The sequence below is a fragment of the Pocillopora verrucosa genome, chromosome 7 (genome assembly GCF_036669915.1).
Source record: "Pocillopora verrucosa isolate sample1 chromosome 7, ASM3666991v2, whole genome shotgun sequence".
Lineage (NCBI taxonomy): Eukaryota > Metazoa > Cnidaria > Anthozoa > Scleractinia > Pocilloporidae > Pocillopora > Pocillopora verrucosa.
In genome coordinates, this window is record NC_089318.1 from 15,641,449 (window position 1) to 15,667,327 (window position 25,879).

At 38.0% G+C, this 25,879-nt stretch overlaps 1 protein-coding gene across 1 annotated transcript; it reads right to left on the bottom strand.

Annotated features, from left to right (window-relative positions):
• Nucleotides 1-5,527: 5,527 nt before the first annotated feature.
• LOC136282553 (polycystin-1-like protein 3) lies at nucleotides 5,528-23,571 on the bottom strand. Its single transcript, XM_066170215.1, has 18 exons — nucleotides 23,547-23,571; nucleotides 22,658-23,044; nucleotides 20,989-21,069; nucleotides 20,381-20,503; nucleotides 19,612-19,734; nucleotides 19,244-19,366; nucleotides 18,483-18,611; nucleotides 17,617-18,316; nucleotides 16,813-17,389; nucleotides 16,152-16,367; nucleotides 15,757-15,894; nucleotides 15,466-15,660; nucleotides 11,663-11,887; nucleotides 10,373-11,089; nucleotides 9,973-10,230; nucleotides 8,290-9,582; nucleotides 7,207-7,375; nucleotides 5,528-7,095 (listed from the first exon to the last, which is right to left on the bottom strand). The coding sequence occupies exons 1-18, from the start codon at nucleotides 23,569-23,571 to the stop codon at nucleotides 5,639-5,641; spliced, it is 6,936 nt and encodes a 2,311-aa protein (XP_066026312.1). The 3' UTR covers nucleotides 5,528-5,638.
• Nucleotides 23,572-25,879: the final 2,308 nt, after the last annotated feature.

The following is a 25,879-nucleotide window of genomic DNA, read 5'->3' on the forward strand; positions in this document are numbered from 1 at the left end:
GAAAGAATGAAATGTGTTACTGATTTAACTGAGAACTTTCTAATTCTGGCTTTATCGTTTCTGTTAATTAATGTACTCTGAGTCCCAGTCAGCCGTGTAATTAGTTGGGGGGAATCAGCCATTGATTGACAGGCACTAAGGGGAGGGGGGGGGGCATAAAAAACAAGGAGAGGTTTGAAGTCGTGAGATCAATTTATTATCTTTTCGATGACCTTGTATTTTTTAGCTTCGTTTCTGTTGTTGTTGGCAGTTTCTGGAACAACAGGGACCGCGCAGAGGAAGGAACTGAGGGAAGGACGGACCTTAGCCCCCCCCCCCCAGTTGTGCCCCCAGTTGTGAAAAAAAATTGTTGTCGAGAGGAAATCAAAAGTCTCTTTAATTTTCCCCTGAGGTGGCCGGTTCACCAAGAAGAAAAAGGAGATCGTTTGGTCCAATAACGTTGGTCTGTAGAGATTATCAAGCTAATAACTGAGAAGATTGTGCCATTTGGTTCATCAGTGACAGCATTAATCATTTCAAATCTGTATTTCTCGGTCCAAGCAACACTAAAAATAGTTCCTTTGTAATTTTGTAAGCACTTTCCATAGCATTTTATTGTCAAGGGAAATAAATCTCAAGGCTCAAAGCCAACATAACGTTCGAGCACGTCAAAGACTCCCTGGAAAAAGGTAAATTTTTGGAAATTGGTTGTGATGAAATCCCTGCTCCGTTTGCTGTACTACAGGGATACTGAGTAGTGCAAAATCTCTACTTGGTGATGATTTTCGCGTGAGTCGTACAAATAAATTGCTACTGTGGCGACTGGGTTACATGTGATACTGCCGCTGACAAGTTGCGATTTCTGCTCTTAGGTTCTCAGTGTTTACGAGCGTTCAATCGAGGTTTCATTCTTCTTTTTTGGTTGTTTTCACTAAAAATGCGCGGAAACCTGCTGATATATCGAAAAATGTCTATTTCTCGTCTTCTTTGGGGCGACCGATGGAAACTACATGGAGAAATACAGCCGACTTCAACATGTTTTAAACGACATACAAGTATAACAGTGTGTCTTCAGAGGACTTCAGATCGCTCAAATTCCTATGATAGAAGGTGCAGCACTCGGAATCTGGACGATATGAGATTTCTCTTCGAGATATTGCTCATAAGATAACATTATTTCAAAGCCTTGCGCGTTTCATTCTTTTGAAACATTTGTTGTTGAGAACATTAGATGTAAACATCGCCAAATTTGCAATATCTGATTTTTTAGCTTTGTTCGCGAATTACCCCTATAAAAAGTAGAGGCAGGCCCTCAGAGATTTTTATATATTTAAAAACCAGAATATTATAACCAGCTAGGTGGGTAGTTTTAGTTCCAGAATCGGTGTACTTTTGGAGAAATTCGGACAACAAAAATGACCGAAACTGTACGGTGATAAATAATCTATTGGTGCGTTCACATTCACTCTCAGGGAAAATTAAATGTATCGAAGTAAAGAAAAATGATGTTGCTATATATGGTAGACGTGCCAATTTGTTATTTTGTATTTAGCTTGAGATAGAAAAATGAACATTTTACTCTTTTTTTGCGACCTTTTTTATGAAAAAGAGGCCCCAGGCCTCGAACAAGCAGCCGTTGTTACCATGGCAACAAGAGTGCTGCGACCTTTAAAAAGGGCATTTTTGTGCATCCCCCCTGAGTGCCTAACTGCATGCAAAATTTGAAGGGGGTTTGAAAATTTTAATTTCTTTAGAAAAGAAAAGATTCTTACAGAGACTTTTTCTTAATCGTGCAGCTTCTAACATATTATAAAAGTCGTGAATATCTCTTCCCCTTTTGCCCCCATAGGTTTTGTTTTGTCTTTTTCTATTATTTTCCCATTCCCTAATAACCAAAATAGCCAATCCTTTAGCTCTTCAAATATTTCTTTAGCCATTGATCCTCTTTCCAAAATGTTTCGTTAGGTCTGTGCTCTTAACAAAAGTGCTTCATGAAACATTACACCTCCTGAACCCGGCCACCATGAAACAATGATATCATCATTTCCTAATCCTTCTAACGTGCTTCTTCTCTTGCGCTCCTCCTCTTGTGCTCCTTTTCGGACAATCGTTGTTAATATGCCCTTGCGATAGAAGATTGAAAACGTGGCGGAGAAAAAGTTGGCTAGTACATGGATCATGTTGGCAGAGCTCAAATTAAATATGAATATTCAAAACTTCGACAGATTACTAGATAACTTAACTTGCAATACCTTCAATTTTAGGCAACTAGTTTGCTTTTAGGTGTATGTATTGGTCAAGAAAAATCTTAGTTTGCATTCCGTAAGGTAATCTGAATTATGTACTTCAATGCACCCGATTAGTGCACCAGTTCAATAATTAAAGAATGAAAGTAAACAATTGTAAACAATACACAAGACCTCATCCATCTTAACAGAACAAATAACGCATTTGAAGTGTTAGCTTATGGGAAATGCCAATTATAAAACTAATCATAACCATCGCATTTCCTCAAATGTGATTGGTGCATTAACTGCTTTACTGATCACTTATCATAATGTACAGTTGCAATCGGACAGTGTTATCGGGCAGTTGGCTGTAATCGGACATTTCGAACAGCCAATCAAACTAAGTCTTTTCAGCTAAGTCTACCAATTGATACAATTGAATACAATAACCATAGCAGCAACCACTTTCTAAACTACTACTGAAAAAAGGAAGAAGAAAAAAACTGAGGAATTTCTAAAACGGTGGAATTTGATACTTTAGACATGGTCCCTACCGGAGATGTCTGGCCTAAATGTATTTTTTTTCCTAAAATTGTAACGGTTATGATTGTTTATGATTAATCGTGTCGTCCTATTCTATGTGTAATCATACTCGTGATCGACAAATTGAATTCCCGCTTCGCGGTTGTCCGGTTTTGTTTATCACTAATATGATTACAGACGAATTAGATTCCATTCGGTCCTCTCACCACTATAAACTATTTGTAAAGCGGAAAATGTAAGACTAATATGATCTACGTTAAAATTCTTACCACAATGTTTCTAGTTAAGTTACCTCGTTTACCATGCTGCTAATCACTATACGTAAAATTTAGTAACAATATTACTGATGACGTAACATTAATTGAAAGTAAATGATCATCTTAAAATCATGAAAATCATCGGACTTAATGGCACATAGGTAGTTATCTGTTCAACAGTGTAGTTAAATTAAAAAAACGGACAGCATTCGGCCGATCAACAAAAAATTGGCGTATCTTGCGTGATATACCGACTGACAGCATCTCGAAGAAGTATTCTCAATTTGAAGATCGGCCACCTCTTTACCCACCGATGGTACCAACTCATTGAGGGGAAGGCGCTAATATTCTTAGCTTGCCCCGCCGCGATAAGCTTTTAACATTTAAAATTTTTAATTACTTGATGTGACAACATTTATGCCACAAAGAAAAAAAGAAGAGATGAAAAAAATGAGAAAGAATAAACGAAAGAAAGAAAAGTACTTCGATACAATCTAAAGTAAAAGGCTAAGTAGAAAAACAGAACAGAACAAAGCAAAAAGACATTTTGGTGCATAAATTCACCTGCGTCATCTCCAATTCTAGCTTATTAGTTTGATGATCTCCTCTGCAGTCAATGTTTGGTGACGAATATAGTTATTTCCTTTCATCTCTCATCTAATTTACAGACTTGAACCGCCGTTTTGTCAATACTATTTTTACTGAATTGACTCCTTGAAACGCTTAGTAAAAAAACTTGAATAACTATAAATTGAATACATAACTTGCAGACACAATTTCAAAAGAAATCATAATATTTAAACAAAAGACAGCGAGGTAACACTCAGGTTTCGTTGGTTAAGAGACAGCCAGGAAGTTCCCACGATTACGAAAATTTTGTATACGGAATTCCCGTATGAATTTATATATTTTCTGGAAGAAGGGATGCGCGCCATGACGAGTTCGATTTTCATGTGTGCTCTGTTACTTTCGTGCCTTATGATGTCAGCTTCTGCAATTTTGCTCGATTAGTTTCACCATTATTTATTTCTGCGCGGGGATCCTGAAGGGAAAGTGATCGTTCTCAATCATAGTTATCGTTTAACACCGGCAAGTCGTTTAACCCTTTATACCCAAACACCAGTACATTTTGCGTTTATGAAACTACAGATTTGGGAATCTAACCATTCACACCGCCCGAATCAGAGTCACAAGTTAACCACGAGCAATCTGTCTTAGTTCTTTACAGCAACATATGAATCCCTAAGTTTATATAGGTACCGAGTTTTTAGGAATATGTTAAGGAACTTGTTAAGTTTAATTTTCTTTTGTTTTACTTTGATCCGTTCTCGTTCATTCCATAATTTTGTATATGGTTACGAGGTTTTCTCACAACGTCTTGCTATGCAAGTAAAACGCAAGTAGATACTTTCAACGGACTCTCGCGGCCCTGCACTTTTTTCAATCTATTCTGCCCATTCTCGGACAAGAGATAACTGGTGATTTTTTAAAATGACAACGATATTCAAGTCCATAGACAAATAACTAATCGATTGCAAAACCATGAAAATAGGTGCCTCAAGTTTTGTTATGACTAGGCCTGCAAATGAAAAAGCATCGATAACATGACATCATCTCCAGAGCTGTCAAACTAGTATTTTGGACTTCCGCGTCAACTTCACTGGATTGAGAGGAGTTTTAATCGTTATTAGTCGGCACAAGCCGACCCAAAGCAAACTGCTTTCATACAATCAACACAGGGAGAACAACCTAAAAGGCAAAATACAAGTGGAGGCTAAGCTTGTTTCTTCGTTTTTTTTATTATATTTTATTTCATTAAGTTTTCATTTTACTGATTTTTTTCCTGATATCTGATATCTTGGCAAAAGGCGGAACTATTCTTAAAACATATCAGTTTAATAAAAACCATGGTATTTTGATATAGAGTCGAACCCGTATCATGCAGCACCGTATTAAGCGGTCATCCAGTATTAAACGATCGGTCGTCAGACTTCAGAGTTTTTATTCAGTAATCACTGTAATTTTTATCCATACTGAGCGGTCTCGTCTATTAAGCGGCGGTAAACGCATTTGAGTGAGTCTCAACGGCCTGTTTTATTGTATATAAAGTAGAAACACTCCAATAAATATATATTTGAAGTAAAATTCATGCATATTTCTCTCCCGAAATCAGTGTTTGTAGTATTTGTGAGCAAGGTTTTGGAAATCAGTGGTAAATTAAGGTAGAAAATGGCTTTGAGCGGTCTCCCCGTCATTCTCTTCGGGCGACCGTTTAATACATAAAGAAATTTCATGGAGCATGGACTTGCATTACTCAGTTTCAGATTTCCAGTATCTTAGCTACAAAAATCATGTGAGCATTCGATAAGTACCGTGGCGATTGTGAGCCGTATAAGCCGGAGCTGTATGAGAACCAAAAGCATGTTATGATGAAGGAATCAAAAACCGAAAAAAAAAAAAAAAAAAAAAAAAATTGAACGTGTTCTAGATTCCTGTTGTGGAGATGATCGTGCTTGTCCACCAACATAATTATGTCACTAATTCACACTTAAGGGACGGAAGCTATCAAGAATCGAGATCTGAAAAAGCTGGTTCCTGCTAAAGTCGGCTCAAAATGAAGGTAAACGTATATTAATACCAATGAGAATCAATCAATGAGACGAGGAGATAATTAAACTCTTCCTCCTCCTCTAGTTCATCACCATCGATGTTCTCTGTGCGTCTCATGACTGCGCTTATTCTTTTATCTAATTTTCCCAACCGTTCCTCCGTACAATTAAGGAGACTTTGAGAGTTTAAACAGAACGGTTCCGCGTCGGAACGACACATGTTGACAAAAGTTGTTTCGTCACAAAATAATTTAAATTCTGGTCCCCTTTTTCCTTCTTGGAATAAGTTCATGAAACGCTCCCCAATGAAATGCGCCATTTCAAGCTCTTCTGAACTTTCTTCTGCGTTATCTTTGGCGTCAGTGTAGGATTCGTTCAGGATAGATACCAACATATTCATAAGAAATATCGTCATCATTAACATGAACAAAAGAACAAAAGTTGGACCGATAAAAGGTTTATCTTTGCGAAGATCAGCAATTGGGACTGCCTTTCCCAACAGAAATTCAAATTGCGAAATGGCAGCATGCAGATAACTAGAGTAATGATAAACTACTCCTCCAAAAAGCTGCATTCCTGATATAACAAAAGCGTTAAATACTATGGCAAAGAAAACCAAATATGACAGTTGGTAGCCTACAGATTGTCGGAAAGACGAGAACAAGTATATGACATAAGGGTTAAAACGAATAAGATTTAAAAGCTTCACTGTAACCATAAAAATCGCAAGAGCAATAGAGGCATTTTCCCAATTAGCCCAACTTAAAGCAGAATGAAAATGAATTATTTCGAAAGGATTTTTTTTGATTGCATTGATGCTGTTTAAGATTTTCTTGGATCTGATCATGTAGCACGCCACGGACATTGTAGAAGAGATGATCATCAAGAAATCAACCATATTCCAGAAAGACTTAAAAAATCCCAACCGTTGTCTGTAAAGGTGAAACAACATCATGATGAGGTAGAATAGCACCATTGCCAAGAATAAAAATTGACAGATGAGATAAAACATGAGAGCCCCCGACTCCGTGCTGTACAACTCGAGAGTATCCACCCTCATAACCGTGTAGGCTGCACCAGCCGCAATCATTTCGTAAATAAACGTAGCAATGCTAATTAAATTCGTATTAAAATTGAACGCTGCAAACTCCACGATTACTGAACGAGTATTTCGATCAAGCCATCCATGGCCAACGGTTTCATCTAAAACGCCACGTGCTGTTTGCTCATCATATCCCAAGACAGCTACGTAGCCACCTCCTCCATAAGTGTTGTACACGGCTTTTACAGGATCAGTGTCTAGCGTTTCAGCTGTCTGGTAACGCCAGGGTTTTGGACAAATTCGAAGTGCCTTTGGCCAGGATGCATTTAAGGGAAGTGGCCGCCAGCCTGGAAGACTCAACTCTGTTGTGTCCTCTATCTCTGGAGAATAGTCGTAGTAGCAGTCTGGTATAGTTTCAGAAAGTGACTCACAACGACCTTCAGAATACAAAAAATAGGAATCATAGAAGTATGAAACGAATCGGGAAAAAGTTAATTATTTAAAAATAGTTTTGCAATTTATTCAACTATAATTATAACCAAACGCACTTTTATGAATTCTTAGCTGTCGCATCCAAGGCATGCCAATCGATATGGACATCTTATTAGCGATGTAAACATCATTTGGCTCTTCGAGGCCATTATACCAGTCTTGGTTGTATACGTTTGGTAGAAACTGCTTTGCCAGCCATCTCGACAGTCTCTGGGAATCATTCACCTTAACACGGAACACAAAAAGAAGTTCACATAACTGGACTGAGGAACTAAATATTTACTTGTATTATAGGTGAAATTAAATGAAAGGGATTGATATGTTATTCAGAAACTTAACATAATCAAGCTTCCACATTGCATTTAATATTGCCGCCTTTACTTATGTTAGCCTATGACGAGGCCTCTTCTAATCAAAAAACGATTGAAAAGGGTAAGAACTGAAAAAAGCGAACTAACATGAGTATTAGCAGGCTCCATTAGCCTTGTCTGATCAGGTCTCTCAAGTACCCGTCCCAAACACACTGCGACTACACCGTTCACTTCTTCAGTACACCTCTTCAGTCATTATGAAATAAATGTCATCATGATCATTGTAATCAAGACTCTATTTAACAGAACTATCGAATTTCATTGGTTCTCATTATCCCGATGTGAGTATTAACTAGGACAATGTACGCGTCATGCTTACAATTGCATAAATGTTTTGGGCAGTGTGCGCGACTTGTCTGTATAATTGGACGCGTCATGTGTGCACGCCCTTGCCGCGCATTTCTTGGGATAAAACTAATGTTTGCTTCTCTCTTTGTTTGCTCTTTTCTTTTGAGAAGTTATCATAGATGCTGAATTTTTTCTCTAATTTAGTCATAATTTGTGTGGACAGAAATTTGTTTGGTCCCATTCACTTAGTAATCATACTTGTAAGCAATAAATCACTCCATGATTACAGACCGAATTGGACTCCACTCAATTCAGTTGCCATTACTTATCATCGTTATCGTTATTTCTATCTATAAATATCGATATCATCATCATTAGCGCCACTATCACCATCATAGCTGTATCGTTATTATCACTATCACTGTGATCGTTAATTTCATCGATTTTCAATTTTAAAAGATATAAAAAAGTGGTTCATACCAGATCAAAGCTTGCGAAAGTATTTTTCATCTCTGTTGTCATCAAGAAACGATTCTCATTCTTGTTGCCATAGGAAACTACTGACAGCAGAAACACAAATAACAAATGGAGGACAATTTCCCTCGCCGTACTTGCTAACCGAGCCTCTTTTCTGCTTTGTATGCGCATTTTCTCCATGAGGCTCTGTTTAAAGCGTTCTTTAGGATTGTCACTCAAAATATCCACATCATCGTTTTGGAGTTCACCCTCTTTAACAAGTCCCTCTTCCACATCATCCTGTTTGTTTCTAGTCATAAGAAAGGAAACTAAAATAACTGCTAACATGACCTTTGTTGGCTGCATGACAAAAACGTCTTGTCCATTGGAAATAAGAATGGAGGCCAGCCACTGCTCAGCGACTTCCTTACCCCACATTAAACTGTAAAATAACGTAAATGTTGCTGCTGTCATAGTGGTGAAAAAGCAGAGAAACCAAGCGATGTATACACAGAAATATGGCAGCATACAGCCTTGACCATTTACTTCATCGACGAGCTGTTGTGCTTGAAATGAATCTTTATATTTGTCTTCTTTCTTCTCCTTTGTTCTACTAGACTTAAACAGAAACACAATCAGAACGTTTACAGGTGCGACTATTATAGCACTCTGTACTCCAACGACTATTTGTCTCCAGGAGAACTTGAAAGGTCCAATTTGTATTGCTCCCGCTGACTCCCCGCCAATATTATAAAACATGGCATTGGCTATCATTGCACTGAAGAGAATTGAAAGACAACACGACACTCTTTGCACGCGCGTGAATGTACTACTGCACGCTTTACCAAAGACTGACATCCACAAATGGCTGTCAGCTATCTTTCTCCCAAAGCGCGATCTCACCTCCGCCGAAAAGGATGTAGCTGCTTTGCTTTTTATACTAATTTCTATTTGCCCATCGTCTTTTTCGAGTGCGAGCCATCTATTTATGGGGAACACCCAGCGTTCTTCTGTGTGTCTGTCTCTGATTACCACTCTTTCTACAAACCAAGATGGACTTTCTCCTGAATTATCGTGTTCCAAAGTTATTTCGTTTAGATTTCCTAATGACTCGTTTGTAACCAGAACAAAACCATTTATACTTCCTCGACTAAAAACTTCCTGTAAATCACCATGTTTTTGAAGAGTGATGAGATCATGTTCATTGTTGTCTCCTTTTATGCTAATCGTTACGTTTGCCGTTGTAGCTGAGTCTCTCCAAACACCAGTGCTGATAACCATGTCGTAGTAGTACGTTCCTTCTTCAACAAGATTTATCTGTGGCGGTGGGAAAATCTGCGAAAACAAGTAATTACAACATAGTTTACCTTGTTAACCCGGTGGTGGTCCCATAAAAATAGTTACATCATTGAGCTGATACTGGGAGATACAACTTTGTATTATTTTCCCCACCCAAACTATTAAAATGTCCAGCGAAAACACCTACATAAAAGACAGTTTAATTTCCATTCACATCGCTTGATAGAATCTTCAATATCTTTGGATTTAAGGGCAATAAAGAGATAAGTGTAAAGAAAAAGCTGCACTTTGGTACACAGCGTAATGAGAAAAGAAAAGAAAGGAAGAAAGAACGCGAGACTACTGATTTTCTCATCGTAAGCTCTTAACTGTATTACTACTGCAGGATGATTTGTGCGTAAATATTACATACAAAATTAAAATGCATACCTTGCTTTGATCTCTTTTGTCAGCCCTCCTTGCAAATATAAGAGCTACAAAGTAAATAAGGAACGCAAATGCAATTGTCACGAGCACTGAGATGTTGCCCGACTCGCTAAGTCGCGCAAACTCCGTGAAAACTTTGTCGAAGTCAATGGGATTGGGAGCTTGAATGAAGTTTCCGCCGAAAGACGTCAGATGGTTGCAGAGGCATTTGAGATGCGTGGTGTTAGAGCCCACGTCGACCTGCCAAGGAAATATAAGAAATAGGTGCCATCAGTACATGTTTATAGATTTCGTACCGAAATTTACCTCACTTTGTAGGATAATGTAGTCGGTTCTCCCTTTATAAGTCATTATTTGAAATCATAACTGGATTCATACTTACTTTGCAACCATCGGATGTCCATTTTTCCTCCTCTTCAGACCAATACAAACAACTTGACTGGGTTATGGTCAACGTGTAGTTGACATCAGTTTGTGGGTTATATTGAGGTAAAATCGTCTGAAGGATCCCTTTCGGAGGTGGATCTTTGACGCCAACGCATGATCGTCTCTGGCGACCATGCCCGAAGCATGACCGTTTCTCTCTGGAATTTTTGCCTGCATTTTTCGATTCTGCCAATAATAAACCTATGTAAATGTGACTTGGTTCGGTAGGAAGTACGGTAATTATTCTCTCTTCTGGAATACACAAAATTTCTTTGGCCTCGCTCTTTGTCACATTTCCGCACTTTGACGTGAGCTTTAGCGTAAAGTTGAGGTCAGAGTCCTCTGTGGTAGGTTTTGACGCAAATTTCACAAGCATCTTAACTAATGTCTCCTCTTTTGCCACTCCCAGCCTGATGGAAACAGGTACATCTGCTAGATCTGCGTAATACCTCCTCACAGTCAATTTGTTTGGCTTTAGAAAATAATGCTCTGATCCGTTGCTGGTATTTGAAGGAGGGGTGGAAATAGGTATAACTATTTCAATGTAATCATCGAGGTTTGAAACATTCAGTCTTGTTGCATTTTCCGTTTGAAGCTCGAGGCTAATGACACTGGACTGGACTTTCTTGCTGCTATTGTCCCAAGAGAACGGATTAAAGTCAGCACTTTTCATCTGCAAAAACACGGAAGTTATACTCTTTCAAGTAAAAGGCGTAATTGACTAGCAAGACTATTTGCTCTGACGGAGGGCTGACCCTCGAAAAATCAGCTTTAGAAACTCTCCGCTTTAGAAACTCCCCGAGGTTACCAGTTCAGTTGATTAAACCAGTATTTTCACACTTTAAGAATCAATATTCTGCTGATTTAAGGCAAAAATATTAAACGAAATTTATCAAAAGAGAAACTTAACCTGCTTCAATATATATACCACGTATTATTTGACAATGTAATGTATTTGGGAAACATTTCAGAGTTTATGTGCATGACGTTTTCACAGTACTGCAGTAGAGAATGTGTAAGCTATTCATTGTAACTGAGAAACTTCAAAGAGTGTTACAAAACACTTAGTTATCAAAGCTATTGGATCGAATACAATTTCTGAGCAATGAGTGGCGTATGGAGAGTAATTTTAAACAAAAGGTTCAAACCTTTGATGCAACGCTAAAAGCGTTGACAGATATTTTCAAATGACATCCAATTTGGAAATGCGAGGTTTGTTCTTTATCTACACTTTAAAAATCCTTACCTTTGCATTAATGTTTCCATCAACCATATTCCCTAGGTTTCCTGGTAGTTTAAATTTTGTTGGTCCATCTTCCATGTTAAGACCCTTTATACCGTCAGCAGATACCTTCTTAAGGGTCGATGTCAAGCCAGGCGTTTTCAAGACAAGATTTTCAGAGGGAACAAGACGGGTGAAAAATGCATTATTCATAGCGTCCAATTTTTCAGCAGCTTTTTTCACACTCTCCTGTAGTAAAAAAAAACCTAATGAAATTTTCCACTAAATGTGATGTCTGAGGAATTAGCTAAGCCTTGACTAAGCCTTTGCAAGTGTTATTTGTTTAATAATGTTTGTCGTAATAGCTGAGCTCACAGTGCGCGCAGCGTAGTCCTATAATTATCGGAAATAATAGGATTAGTAACCCATCAGGCCGAAAAATTTGGACTTATGACGACCGAACGACCGACTGAACAATTTACTACTTTTCATATGCGCGGAGAACGGCATTAGCCATTACGTAATGGAAGAGTGAAGGAGAAGGTAATGCGCAGGCGCGATTGTGTGAGTAACTTGGATACCCAATTAGCGTGCGCCAGAAGACACCGGCAAAGGATAATAAAGTAAGCATACTCGAACGCTGAACTTTATTGCAGCGTACCACACAGCTAGGTATAACACGGAGGCCTCGCGTAGGTGATAGATGTAAGCCGCATAAGAAAATAATTTGTAACCCATATTTTGAGCAGGAAATCAAACCAGTGAGGTTGTAGTTTAACAGTAATTCTCAGTATTCTGCAATCTATGATCAACTCGCAAAGCAACGATACCAGCAGAGCGAAGATGTGTGTTTTACCCTAAGACCGAAGTAATGGCCTTTCCTAAAATTGAAGTAAAATTAGATTGAGTCAGCGATGTTTAATTTACAGGGTTATCTTTAAATTAATTATAGCACGGTTATTTGTGTTTGTCAATTTTTCATGTGAGAGCCCGTCAAAAATCTGAGAATTAAATTACTGACCTCAAGTGTGTGGTGAAAAACATCTGACGGATAAAATTGTATTAGCCCTACTGCGGGAGGAGTGAATTTCATTTTTTGGTCATGGTACTTTTCAGCGCCATATTTTCATGCTTTCTACTCGATTCGTTCGAGCTCAGGAAATGATTTGTCTCACAAAGCATGGAGCCACTTCCTCTTCGCTTAACAACCCTATTTTTGCTGGGATGCATAGGGTTTGATGATTGTGATGTGTGTCTTTTAGGTTTTCAACTTTCAGCTTTGTATTAAGTGTAATTGTTTACCGTATCTATTTCTCTGCACCTTAAGCACTCAAAAGTTGAAGCAGGTGAGTCGATAACCTGACTTCCTTCGTTCGGAATTGTGTTATTATATAATTTGGCTGTGTAAGTAACCACATTGTAACATTTAATATTATTATTTAGATTGCATTAAATACTATTGCTCAAATAGTAACAGTGCATGGTGTTTCTTGCCATTGCTTATACCAAAAATAACTTTGATGTGAGGAATTCGTCACAAGGCATATGACCACATAATGCACAAAGCAAGAATATAAATGTCTTAGCTTTATAAGTTCATAATTAACTTAAAATAGGAGAGTTATGCAGACCATATCTTACTTTTAAACCTCCTCTGGATATTTGCTCAAATAACATAGACACTATCAGTCTCATTCACTCTCATTATTGTCCACTGACCTTGTGGAAAGATGATAACCTCGGTATTTTTTAAATGAAGCAAGGAGAGCCTGCTCTCTTACTACAGATAGTTCCTTTGCGCATGAGCAAATTTCTATATTTAAGCACTCTCTTAAGTTTTAAATTAAAGGCAGACCCTGGGTTGTTGATAATTACCAACTCTTGATTATTTTTTTCTTGTTAAACAGGGATTTCATTTGTACGTGAAAGTTATTGTTCCAGGTAGGCTAACCCTGTAAATTAGCTGTGAAAATTTCTTGAATCTGTCGTCGTATGAATGTTTGACTCAAATTCACCAAAACTGAATAAATAGAAACTTGAAATTTATTTGTTCTCCTTCTGAGGTGTGCATCAAAAATATGTAGTCACTGCAGGCTTAAACTACAGGTTTGTAGTAAATCTGCATGCGCGTGGGTTTTCAAAATTAAAACCAGGATTACCAATATGTCAAATGACTCTACTACGTGCGATACAAATACAGGCAGGTGTTAAAAAAGTTTATTTGGCTTTTTCATTAATGCAGATTTCCTTTTCTGAGAATCTTATTTATCCGGCCTGTGCCGAATTCTGATTTTTCAACCAAATTTTATATTCTTCTGAATATTCTTAGTTCTCCTATTATCAGTTAATCTTCATGTAACTAAAATAATTACCTGAATTCCTGCAGATGTATCGCACATCAATTTTCCTCTGATCCTACTAACAATTTATTGTGTGTTAGGTTTGAAATTGGCTATAAAAGTATAGTCAAATTAAAGTTTTATGCACAGTCTATACATCAGTTATTTAATAAAACATTGTATCCTTAAAACTAGTTTATCAAAATAAGAATAAGTTACCAGGCACAAGTTTGGCTTTTCACGATGATAGTTTCCAGGTTTGAATAAACTCACCGCCTATAAAAATCCTCAATTCCTTTGTCCTGATAGCCCAACCTCATCAAAACATTTGCAACAGGAGCGATTAGCAAGTTAATGATACAGACAAGAGAGCTTATTCTCACGCACACCCTGCCCAATCCAGATAACTTATTACGGATTGACATTTCAAACATGGTCTGAGGTGTAAAACCATGTATTATCTCAAATTTTTTGCATGTCTTTATGGTTGAATCCTAAGCCTTTCTTTGTCATCAAGTTTTAATTATGATATTTTTTGTTCTAGCTTGTCTTCCTTTAAATCAAACTATCGCAACGTGAGAAACATGTTAGACAAATTTCGTATTTCGGTAATTAGAGTGGCTTAGATCATGGAAATTATCTGCAGTTACAATAGAGGTCACTGAATTAAATAACAGAAAGATATATATATATATAAAAGACGCCGGGTATTTCCAGACAGTCGACGATCATGAAACAAGAATAGCCAAAAGAGAAAAGGTAAAAAAAATAACAGGTTCAAACACAAGTGGAAAATGATTTTTGTTTTTAATTTTCTAAGCTTATCAGAGGAGGTTGGAATGTTAGGGAAAAACGTTGGGGAAAGCAGTCATACCTGGCGACTGAAAGAGAAGATATAAGAGAAGCCCATACGGTTCTGGCGTATTGTTTCTCTGACTCACTGTCCTCACATATATACTCTTCAGTCGACCGGTGATGTCGAATTCTCGTCTTAGCGCGAAGTGGTTTACTGTCGTATCTTTCAATTTTGGCTCATTTTCCCAAACCGAAACTAAGCGTCACGCTCAATATAATTTCGACTGATGCTTGCGTCATACACGTCATCTGAAGTAGAAAACACTACCTTCGACATCAGGAATAACAACGAAGGTCGTTAGCTGCTTGAAGATACCGCTGACCAGCATGCATGTGTCGATCACTTTGCAAGTTGTGAGAACATCTTCCCCCCCCCCTTCCCGGACTGGTCCCTAAATCCCCTTGAAGAAACTCTTCTACAGCCTATGCCGAAGAGTTTCATTACAGTTTTTAGGATAACGAAGGGATGGAAAATAAATTAACAAGAGCTCCCCTTTTAGGCTTGGCTAAATCTACATCTTCACACAAACACTCTCATCCTCCTGCAAATAATTGTAGAAGTTAAGTTTGGTTTGTACAGGGTAACATAATACAACTCACTTACTTAATTTCGTAAATTTAATTTTGTCATACCTTCTCAGATTCAGTGCTCTTCCTTGAATCGCCACTTTCTTTGTTCGACCCTGGGGCAGACTTTAGAACGTTTTTTAGACACGCGGTGATACTCACAGCCGATTCTTCCAGTTCATCAGAAAATGGTTCCTCTAAGTCGCCAAGGGCAGACTTTAGTAGTTCTGTTGTGGCATCCGTTAGTTTCATAGTTTCATTCTTAAGAAAGGCATTTGATTGCGATCAAAACAATATTCATGTGTTTTCTGATACGTCGCAGTTTATGTGTAAAAGAGGAAAAGGGAAGATTCTTACCGCAGAATTACCGCAGTCATTACAAGATGAGGCTTCTTGGTTACCACCTGCTAGTTTTACTACACTCATTACAGTTCGAGACATCTGAAGGTCCTCCGGCTTTATGGAGGTGAACTTCTCCACCAAGGTACTTGAAATCTACGCCGGAAAATTAAGTATCTAAAGATTTGAGGAGTTAAAAACGCTTACAAGGGATAACTAAATTTTGAAATTAATGCTTCAGATTAATATCAACTATACAACAGCTAATTTGTATATAAGTGTATGAGATGCTTACTTGTGGATGACATTAAAAAAAACAAGCAGATTATCGGGAAAAAAAGCATAGAAACAAACAAATACACAGCTCTCCTCCGCTAATTTGAAAAAAATATTATCACGGTAAGTAGACCCACTAGTGTTTTGGTATGTTGGCCTAGCGTTTGCCCACACTTTGTTTCCTCGTTAGCTGATTGGAGGACAGTAATAGCAAGTTGGGAGGCTTGACTAATTTCACCCTTCTTTAGAAACTTGTCCAAGTCGCTGTCATCCCCAATGACAAACCCTTTCAACTTGCTAGAAACTTCTTCTATCTGTGAACGGCAAGGATCGAGTTGGGTCGATGGCACCACCTTTTGGAAAACAGGACAAGCGTTAGAAGGCTTTAATACATGGCGGAATAAAGTTTTCTTTTTACAAAAATATCTTGCGCCTTTCGACTGGTTCAGCAATCTCGACTTGCTGAGATTCACTTGTACTTAAAACGAATCGTGGTCACTGAAGTCACTAAATCAACAAAACTACTTGTTTTTTATTGCGTTGATTCGTCTTTTCCTTTCTTCCATTTAAGACTGGTGAAAACTTCACCCGTTTTATCCGCCTACGTTTGTGCTTTCCCCAGTACTCGTGGTTCATCAACTTTATTGTAACTGGTGTGCAGGGGGCATAACCATTCCCCAGGGCTTTGTAGCCTATTCAACGCTACGTACCAATCCTAGTTGTGCTTTTGCGCCTCTGGGTACATTCGATGGTCCTTTCAGAGAAACCCTCTTCTGAGGCGTACAGTTTTATTATTACCTTTACAGAGAGCTTCTTTACAACAGCCACACCAACAGCATTCTTAATAATAACGTTGATGGACAGCTGATAATCGTTTTCCGGTGATCCAGAGGGTAAGACTGTTGAAACAGATTTTGCAGAGGTGCCATAGGATATTGGCTCGTCTCCGACGCGAAATTCGTAAGATAGTGGTTTATTTTTATCTTTCCATTCAAAGCATTCAAATGAAAATTTTGTTTCCAAAGAGAAACCTTCAACGGCCGATGGCACGCAGTAGCCGCTATGGGGCTGTCCAGCTGTCTCAAACTCCAGCACTGCAAATCCTGCTGTCCCACCGGGGGATATTACAGTCAGGTTCAGGGCGTATTTTGAGCTTGACTGCAAGGATTTCTTTTTGATAATCATGTTGGTTGCATTTATTGCAGTTGATGTCATATTGGGTAAGATAGCTATGCGCTCCAGTTGTTTTGAATCATCATTCAACCTCATTAATTGCCATATATACTCAGAACCAATACAGGGAGAATTGAGACACTCTGATGTCACTCGAAACTTGTTCGAAGCAGACACTATTTTACCACAGTCTACGAAACACCTGCATGAAAATAGGAGAATTAAAGTAGATTGATGACACACTTAACATTGCTTAAGGCCAAGTCAACATAGGCCTCAGCTTTGCGTGTGATTGGTTGAAGGTAGAACAAAGCCACTGTAATCAGCAATTTGTAATGTACTCTTAAGGGTTTAACAAAACGGAACGACTGTGTATAGAAGACGACTGAAAGAGAGGAAGAATAGAATAAAACAATCATTTTAAAATACCTTAAGCTAACTTGAGGTATCTCACCAGCTGCTATCTCAAAAATAATTTCGGCGAAATGACTTCGATCATCTCTGGACACTGTTAGTCTGAGAACGTATGGGTGTCTTATTTTAAGCCCACGAGGGATAATTTCTATGGATGTTAGAGTTACGTCTCCCTTGAAAGAACCAAAGCAGTTATTGCTGACGGAAGTATTATCTCCAAGACGATAACAGGACCAGGTAAATTTCAGCCCGCTAGAGTTTCCAGGACCAACATCTCCATCATAGCTAAGGGATCCATCCACTGTAACAGCGTCTCTAGAACCCCAAAGAACGCTACTTCCTCCATCGATTATGGCTCGCAAAGGAGCTGCAATAACTTTGATAAAGCCGTAATCAAAAGCCTTGAGAGTTTCTGAGGATGCTGGATCACCGACTCTAATAGACACAGTAAATGTTACTAGATAGTTTCCAGAAGGTACGGATCGCCTATTTATGTTCCACTGTGCAGTTCCTTGACTAACTAAAGTTCCCACTGGTGATTCAGAAGCTGCCAGCTCCTGTTCACTGATTAAACGCCATTCCATGACACTTTCCAACACAGGTTTATCTGGAAGATCTTCGGTGATTGCCTGATGGATACTTTTTTCAGACCGCTTGACAGTCGTTGCCAAATATTTGTCCTTGGATATATCCCTAATCGTTACTGGGAAATCTCCTGTTGATCGAGATACAATGAACTGGTTAAACGCATTTTTATGAGTCAATCACACTAAAGCGAGATAACCTGTATGCCTCGAAGGTTTTTTCTTTTCATAGGCGTTTGTAGGGGGTTACTATCGGTTCTAGTTTGTGATGGTCAAACGAAGAATTATCTCACTTACCTAAGGGCTCACAAGAAATACCGTCTCCTCGGTAATCAGTCCTACACTCGCAGGTGAATGATCCATTATTATTGTAACAGTGAGCTACACCATGGCAGTTGTGCGTTGCTGTGGAACACTCATCAATGTCTGTGGGATTGTATTTTTTTAGTTCAAAGTTCTAAATCGTGACCACATACCATACAGTATCATGGGTAAGGTTAATGGTTGTCCTGGAAAACTCAAGGGGTGGTAAAAACCTCCTTGGAAATTATGCCGATGTAAACGGTAAAAAAAAAAAATTTATTTTTCCTGTTTGTATTTTTGTGCTCTTCATTTTTTGCTTGTTTGTTTATTTTTTTCTTTTATACGGCTGGCTATCCTGCTTTTTTTGGTGATTATTTAGTAATTATGGGCATGAACTGCATCGACAAAGCCACAAAGACTTTCAATGTCGAGACATCTCGATCAAAAATATTAAGGAACACTGTATATGGTTGCATGGTTGTAAATTAAGTATTTATAATGACTATCATACCAATACATGTAACGCCATCTCCTGAATATCCTTCAAAACAGGTGCAGTTGAACCTGCCATAAGTGTTTCTTTTATACGGCTGGCTATCCTGCTTTTTTCGGTGATCATTTAGTAATTGTGGGCATTAACTGTATCGGCAAAGCCACAAAGACTTTCAATGTAGAGACATCTCGATCAAAAATATTAAGGAACACTGTGTATGGTTGCATGGTTGTAGATTAAGTATTTATAACAACTATCATACCAATACATGTAACACCATCTCCTGAATATCCTTCAAAACAGGTGCAGTTGAACCTGCCATAAGTGTTGGAACAATCTGCTTTGGCATGACAGTTATGCGAGGCATCTGTGCATTCATCAACATCTGCCGCCAGGGAAACGTAATCAGTTCGTGTACACAAACTATAACATTTTGAGAACTCTAACTTTTTGCGTGGAAATGGAAAAAAAAATCACATTTTCAGAGACTTTTTGAGCTCTGGGATGAACATAGGCTGCCAAAATATTTAAACGAAGTTATCTATTGAACTTTTTTTTCCCTTTTTTAGTCGACAAAGATAAACAAGCGCCCAATAGCGGGAGGGAGGACAGAGGGTATGAATGTTTTACCTGTGCATAGACGTCCATCTCCTGTGAAGCCTTGTTTGCAACTACAAGTAAATTCACCCTCTGTGTTTTCACAATCGGCATCTTGGTGACAGTCATGGGCACCATCAGTGCATTCGTCGATATCTAAAAGAATGATAACAAGCTAAGGGTGGCGTAGATTGATATCGCTAATACCTCACTCTTATCAATATCTGTTCAATAGAATGATGATTTCTTCACTGAAAAGTTTACAGCTTAAGTTACTAACTCTACATTAAAAGCAATCTAGCAATTAAGGAATTGTAGCGGAGTTCTGCCATAAGTGGGATTTTCAAGTTCCTTCCGTTCGTTTTAGGTGAACATTATTAATAATTTCCGAACAATCACTCCGTCTTCCGTATGAGACAAGTTGATTTTTACCTTTGATCATACCACTTACCTTTGAAAGATAACTCCACAACAGAGGCCAGTTATATATAATCAATTCCTTCCTCTTGTCATTGTTCTCCTAGTCGCCCCCTTCCCACCCCCACTTTTTTTTTAGCATCTTGAGAGGTTTATTTTGTCTGCTTAACATACCGAGATCCTTGGATTTCTCGAAATAATGTTGCGGCTGTAACACCAGTAATTCCCACCACCTTTTTCAAGCTTTTCATTTTTACCTATTGTTGTTTTTCTTGTCCAAATATGGTATGCTGTTAAACTTGCATATAAGGAGACCTCATCACCATTTTCAGCGTGAAGCTTTAGGGAACCTGGAGAGATTTAAGAGATGTCAAAACTAACTTACCGCTACAAGATACACCGTTGCCAATAAAACCAACTTTACAAGAGCATATAAAGGCTCCAGGAGTATTGGTACATGTGGCTTGTGAGTGACAATTATGGCTTCCTGTGGTACATTCATCGTTATCTAATGACAAGGAAAAGACAACAAACCAATAAACAATTTGTCCTTTCTAAGACAAGGACAAAGCAGATGGTTAAAAGAACTAATGAGGAAATTATGTCAATTCCTAACCGTGGGAATTCCATGAAATTATCTTTTTAACTTATTTAATCGGAAGATGGGAAAAAATCGCGATATAATCGATATCGGACAAAACCTTATTCTGGGCAGAAATCAATCGTAAAGGCCATCCCCTTTAATCCTTTAGCGTCATTAACGACCAATGGCTTTCCTTCCAAAGTATTTCAACTTTCTCGTTTCATTAGGATTCACTTAAAATCTAAAATGTGAAGCTTTACTCAAATTTGCACTAAGTACGAAAACAAAAAACAAACTATCAAATGGGAGGGAAATATACGATTTTTCGATTTTTTTCTAAGCGATGAAGCTCTAAACCAAGCTTCCTAGAGGGAAGTGACTACCATCAATCAATTTTATAACCCACATACCTCGACAAGGAGTGCCTGAATAACCAGATGGACAGGTACATGCAGTTGAGCCAGGATTGGTAGAACATGCATCGTTCGCATCTGTTGAAGACGAAATCATTCTAACAAAGAAATTACTTAATGGCTTAATGCCCAACTAATCATGAGTAAACCAAATACTAAAGCGCCCACGTGTACCCACAAGCATCATAAGTGCTTCAATTTTCATACTAAATCAGCACTGATAAAGGTACTTTTGAATCTTACCAAAACATGGTATGTCCACAGTTTCGTTAGATATTGATAGAATTACCTAAATATTATAGGAAAAATTCCATAAAACAGCTTGGGACGCCATGATTGTTTTGCACTTTTATTTGCCTGGGTGTTCTTTATTCATCAACTTGCTTAAGAATAATTAAAACCGCATAAAGAGAAACACTGTTTTTAAAAAGAAAGACCAAACCATATCACTGGAACTTAGAGCCGCCCGTATCTCTACTGTATATGTAACCTTTTCAACTTGATTTTGTTTTACTTCCCAATTTTACAATTAATGTAAGAAATTTGGATCAAAGCAATACTACCAGACATCTATTCTGCCCGGAAATGTGGACATTCAAGCCTACTTTTGCAATAAATGGTACAACGTGTAATATCTAACCATTTTTCTTTCTCGAGCTGTCCTTTACATTCCCCTACACCCCCCTTACCCCACCCCCACGCGTTACAAAGTGTATGAACACCAATAAAAACGGGGTGGCGGAGAGAATACCAGTCTACCCCGCAGGCAACCTCCAGCCATGAGAAAACAGTATCCAGTCAAAGATTTAGTACTCTATCTGATACACTCGAACTTTCCATAGATAATGTTCCGATTGAAAAAGTTTCCTCTGCGAAATCCCTTGGAATATATATCGGTGAAAATTAAGCGTGGTATTCCTACGTTGATAAACTGTGTAAAATGACCATAAAGCCATAAAGCGAATCCACTCGACTTAATGTAAACAACTCACTAGTTTAGTCTCACTTTGATTACTGCGGCCTAATCTGGGGTAATTGTGGCAAAAACTACAAAAACTGTGCTGCGCGTCTAATAACTTCATCAAACTATGACGTATATGCCGATTTCTTGTTTCACAAACTCAGTTGGAAAGACTTGAAATCTCAACCTTAAATTCAGAAAGCCTTGATGGTTTTTAAGTCTTTTTAAGGTCTGGTTCCCGAATATCTCAAGTCTAATTTTATAAAGTGAAATGAATCAGACAATCCTCTGAAGGACTTGGTAAACAAACTTGTTTGCCTCTTTCCAAGAACTAACTACATGAAAAATAGCTTTATTTATAGCGGCGCGATCCTTTGGAATAGCTTAGGGCCTGTGACATAAGAGAGTCTGGTTCATAGAACAAATTTAAACACCTTCTCAATCATAATTATTAAACACGGCATCCCTGGAAATCAAGATTTTAAATGGCACATTGTTATAAGTTAAAACAATGTTAGGATTAGGATTTTTAGGTTCTTAGGATATTAGTCATTGAATTGGAATTTTTTTTACCTGGTGGTTTTTTTTACCGTGTTCAAATAATCATTAAATAAATTAATTAAAATAAAAATAAATAAATCTGCACAAAAAAAATGCTCTATGCAATACAGCTAAAAAAAATTATGTTTTTGATGTGACACTTACCATTAACACCACAATACCGTTGGAAACATGTGGTGGTTGATTTCAGTTTGTAAACGTAGAATCCACTACAGTTACGTATATCCGTCCCAGGGTAAGACAAGAACTGACAACTTGACTTATGATGCATATATACTGTTCTCGTGACCTTCTGGTAAGCTATAGTGGGGTGATCGCCACCACCGATCCAGCCGACCATGCGGCTGTTGCAACTTTGTCTTGGAATACAATGAGTAGCCATCATTTTTCCAGCAGGACCCTGGAAGCGGTACCAGCCGCCACTGGTAAGGTTCTTATCGCATGAAAGAGGATGTCCAGAACTGCTCCAATATCTGCCCGGCTCATTTAAAACATTGTACGATTTGCATTCACCTGGGACAGCACCACTTCCTGAGAGAAAGTAATAGAAAATGACTCAGTTCAGCTGAAGCTTCTTTTAAAAGACGATTTCAAAATATGTCTAAATGTCGCCACGAGAATAAGTTTTACTTAACAAATTTCAAAAGCCGCCAACAATAGCTCTATAGAATCTTATTTCACACGTAGATTAGATCATCACTCTAGTGAATTAATTGGCTACTTATCTAATTTGTATATAAGGAGGTATGTTCTTCATTTAACAAAGTTCTGTCTGACGAGCGCTTAGGCGCGAAACTCAGAGTCACAGAGAATCGATGCGTCCTCTATAATTCTTTAACCTATGTATACTTAACCCTGCTACCACAGCATTGAGCACTTTATGCCAAGGTAGACTCTACCCCCACATTCATATATATATATATATATATATATATATATATATATATACTGAATTTAATATAAGTTTCAACATTAATAACAAAAAACATGGGAGAAAAAAGGAGGAATATGTTTCATGAAAGCATAAACAAACCTGCGTTATTGAGGGCTGCATTCATGACCAATGTCATTAATCTGAAGGAAATGAAAAGAGCCACTTCCTAAAAATGAAACACCGAAGGTCATTATGGTTATCTATCTGACGCACAACTTGATCGGACGAGTCGCTGGATATGAAATCAAAGTTTATCTAGTTGACTTTAAAAATTCCAATGAAAGCTTATTTAATATTTTTTCTTCATTTAATCCGGCGAAACGTAAAATCACGCACTTTGAAAACAGAAAACTCACGTTCGCTCCAAAAAGAAATGTTAAAGTTTCCATGCTCGCTTGATTTTGGAAGTCTTAGGTACAATTTCATCTGTCTATCACCAACTGAAGAGCAATGATTCTGCCTGACAATTTCTACAACGAAGCTTCTTCCAAATGGTAAGGAAAATGATAAATTTTTAACCAGCGCTTTTGAGAAAAGCAGTGCAAGTATTTTCTAGATCACCTCCTGAATGAAATGTTTTAAAATCATCAGTTAAATAAAGTAGGAAACAATACATTGGTATGGTTACAGCGTATAGGGGGCATCAACAAAATAAGATTCATTGATTTAAACACGGTTGGTTGCCTTTCATCTTTTAATTAACAGCGACACAAACTCCCTGGGCAGTTATAAAAGGATGGTAAGATACCACATGTTTATTTTTATTATATTAAGACCCCTTCCGTTTACGTTATCACACAAGGACTTTGATTTGTAATAATTAACTTAACGATGAGCTGACTGAAAACCTGTGAAGATATTCATTTAAAGGGAAAATACGGTCCACAAAAAGCTCAACTAAATCATAAGTTCCTAAAATACATTGTACTAATTGGCCACTCATTTGAGCTTAAAATATGTTTGTTGCGATTAATCCCGTTCCCTAGAGTGACAGTTATTTCATTAAAGAGGACGGCAGTGCCCAAGACGGATTCATTTCACATTGCTGACTGAATAGAATGAATTATTAGTACAGTTTCAGGAACCCAGCTTCGGTGTATTATCGAGCTCGAGTCATTTGGACTTAAGAACAGCCCTGGTTGCCAACAAGTAAGAAATGATAGATCATCCTTCGTATGCGTAAACTTTGATCGACAAAATTCATTAGAAACACTTACTTTCCATAATTAATTAATTAATGCAGACAGAATGTAGGAGTTGTTACGAATTGAATTTTGTTTGTTTCTAGCTTTAAGCTTTAAGTTGCAAGTGGTGTTGTATTCTTTCGCGCTTAGAATGAGCCTCATCGGAAGACTTTCCATTATAAACTGTTTTAAGTGTTGTGACTTGTGTGAAGCAGAACTTCGTTATTTACGACGCGCGCCAAAGAGTCTCCTCTGTCAACCGATGTTTACCTTAGAATTTACCGCTCTAAAAATCAACCTAAAATCGTACTTTCAATTTCTTTTGAAAGCATCAGTACTGGGTATTTACGCCAAGTAGCTAGTTGGAAGACATAAGTTATTGTTGTATAATTTTTATTGTGTCCAATCGTATATAGGAGCCTGCTTAGCGAAGAATAATTTGTGTTCGCATGTTGCAACCGCGTTTGCCCGGTAATTTGCCGGCTATGTGTTCTATGGCGATTGGTTTTTTTCTCGTTAGAGTTTGCGATCGGTGAGATAAAGATAGTTTATTTAGTGGACGTAGTACAGATTTGGGAAAGACAAGATATGTCTATCCAATGCTTGGGAAAAGCGTACCAGGTTAAAAATCGGCTTTGATCATAGGGGGCGACTTAGAGTTTACCACACATGGTCTATCACCATTTGAGCTTCAATTTATTCACTTCCAATAAGAAATACATATATGTTATTTGCCGGCTGGGAGGTCCGTATGGTGAAAAACTGTGACCGAGGTCTTGAAAATACTGCCCGAGGCCGTAGGCCGAGGGCAGCATTTTCAAGACCGAGGTCACAGTTTTTCACCATACGGACCGACCCTTAGCCGGTAAATAACATATTTATTGTTTTTAAACTTGACGATATTCTTTCCGAAAGAACCCGAATGATTTATGGCCGTAAATACGGCAAGATCTTCCATAAACTGAACAATATTTGAGTGGGTAAATGGTAGTTAAAATAGAGGTGATACAAATTTAAGAGAGATGCCTCAGCGAAACATTTTCATTTCCGTAACGATAAAGGTGATTTAAAAGGCTTCCAAACAAACTTTGAAACATTATTTTTACAATTATCTGTCACAAACTGACACCTGTCAATTAGAGAGCGCACATGAAAAAGAAAAGCGAAGGAACATTTGAAAACCAATAGAACTAGTTTGGCAAGGACTGTCACGACAATGTTTTCTTCAAAATCAGTTAATGATCTAAC

Bases quoted from the DNA above. Each gene is read 5' to 3' on its own strand.
- LOC136282553 (XM_066170215.1), bottom strand. From the start codon at position 23,571: ATGAATGCAGCCCTCAATAACGCAG. The intron at 17,390-17,616 runs GTATTTTAAAAT...ATTTTCATGCAG, and splicing joins ATACCTCAAGTTAGCTTAAG to GTGTTTCGTAGACTGTGGTA. The intron at 10,231-10,372 runs GTAAGTATGAAT...TTTCCTTGGCAG, and splicing joins GGACATCCGATGGTTGCAAA to GTCGACGTGGGCTCTAACAC.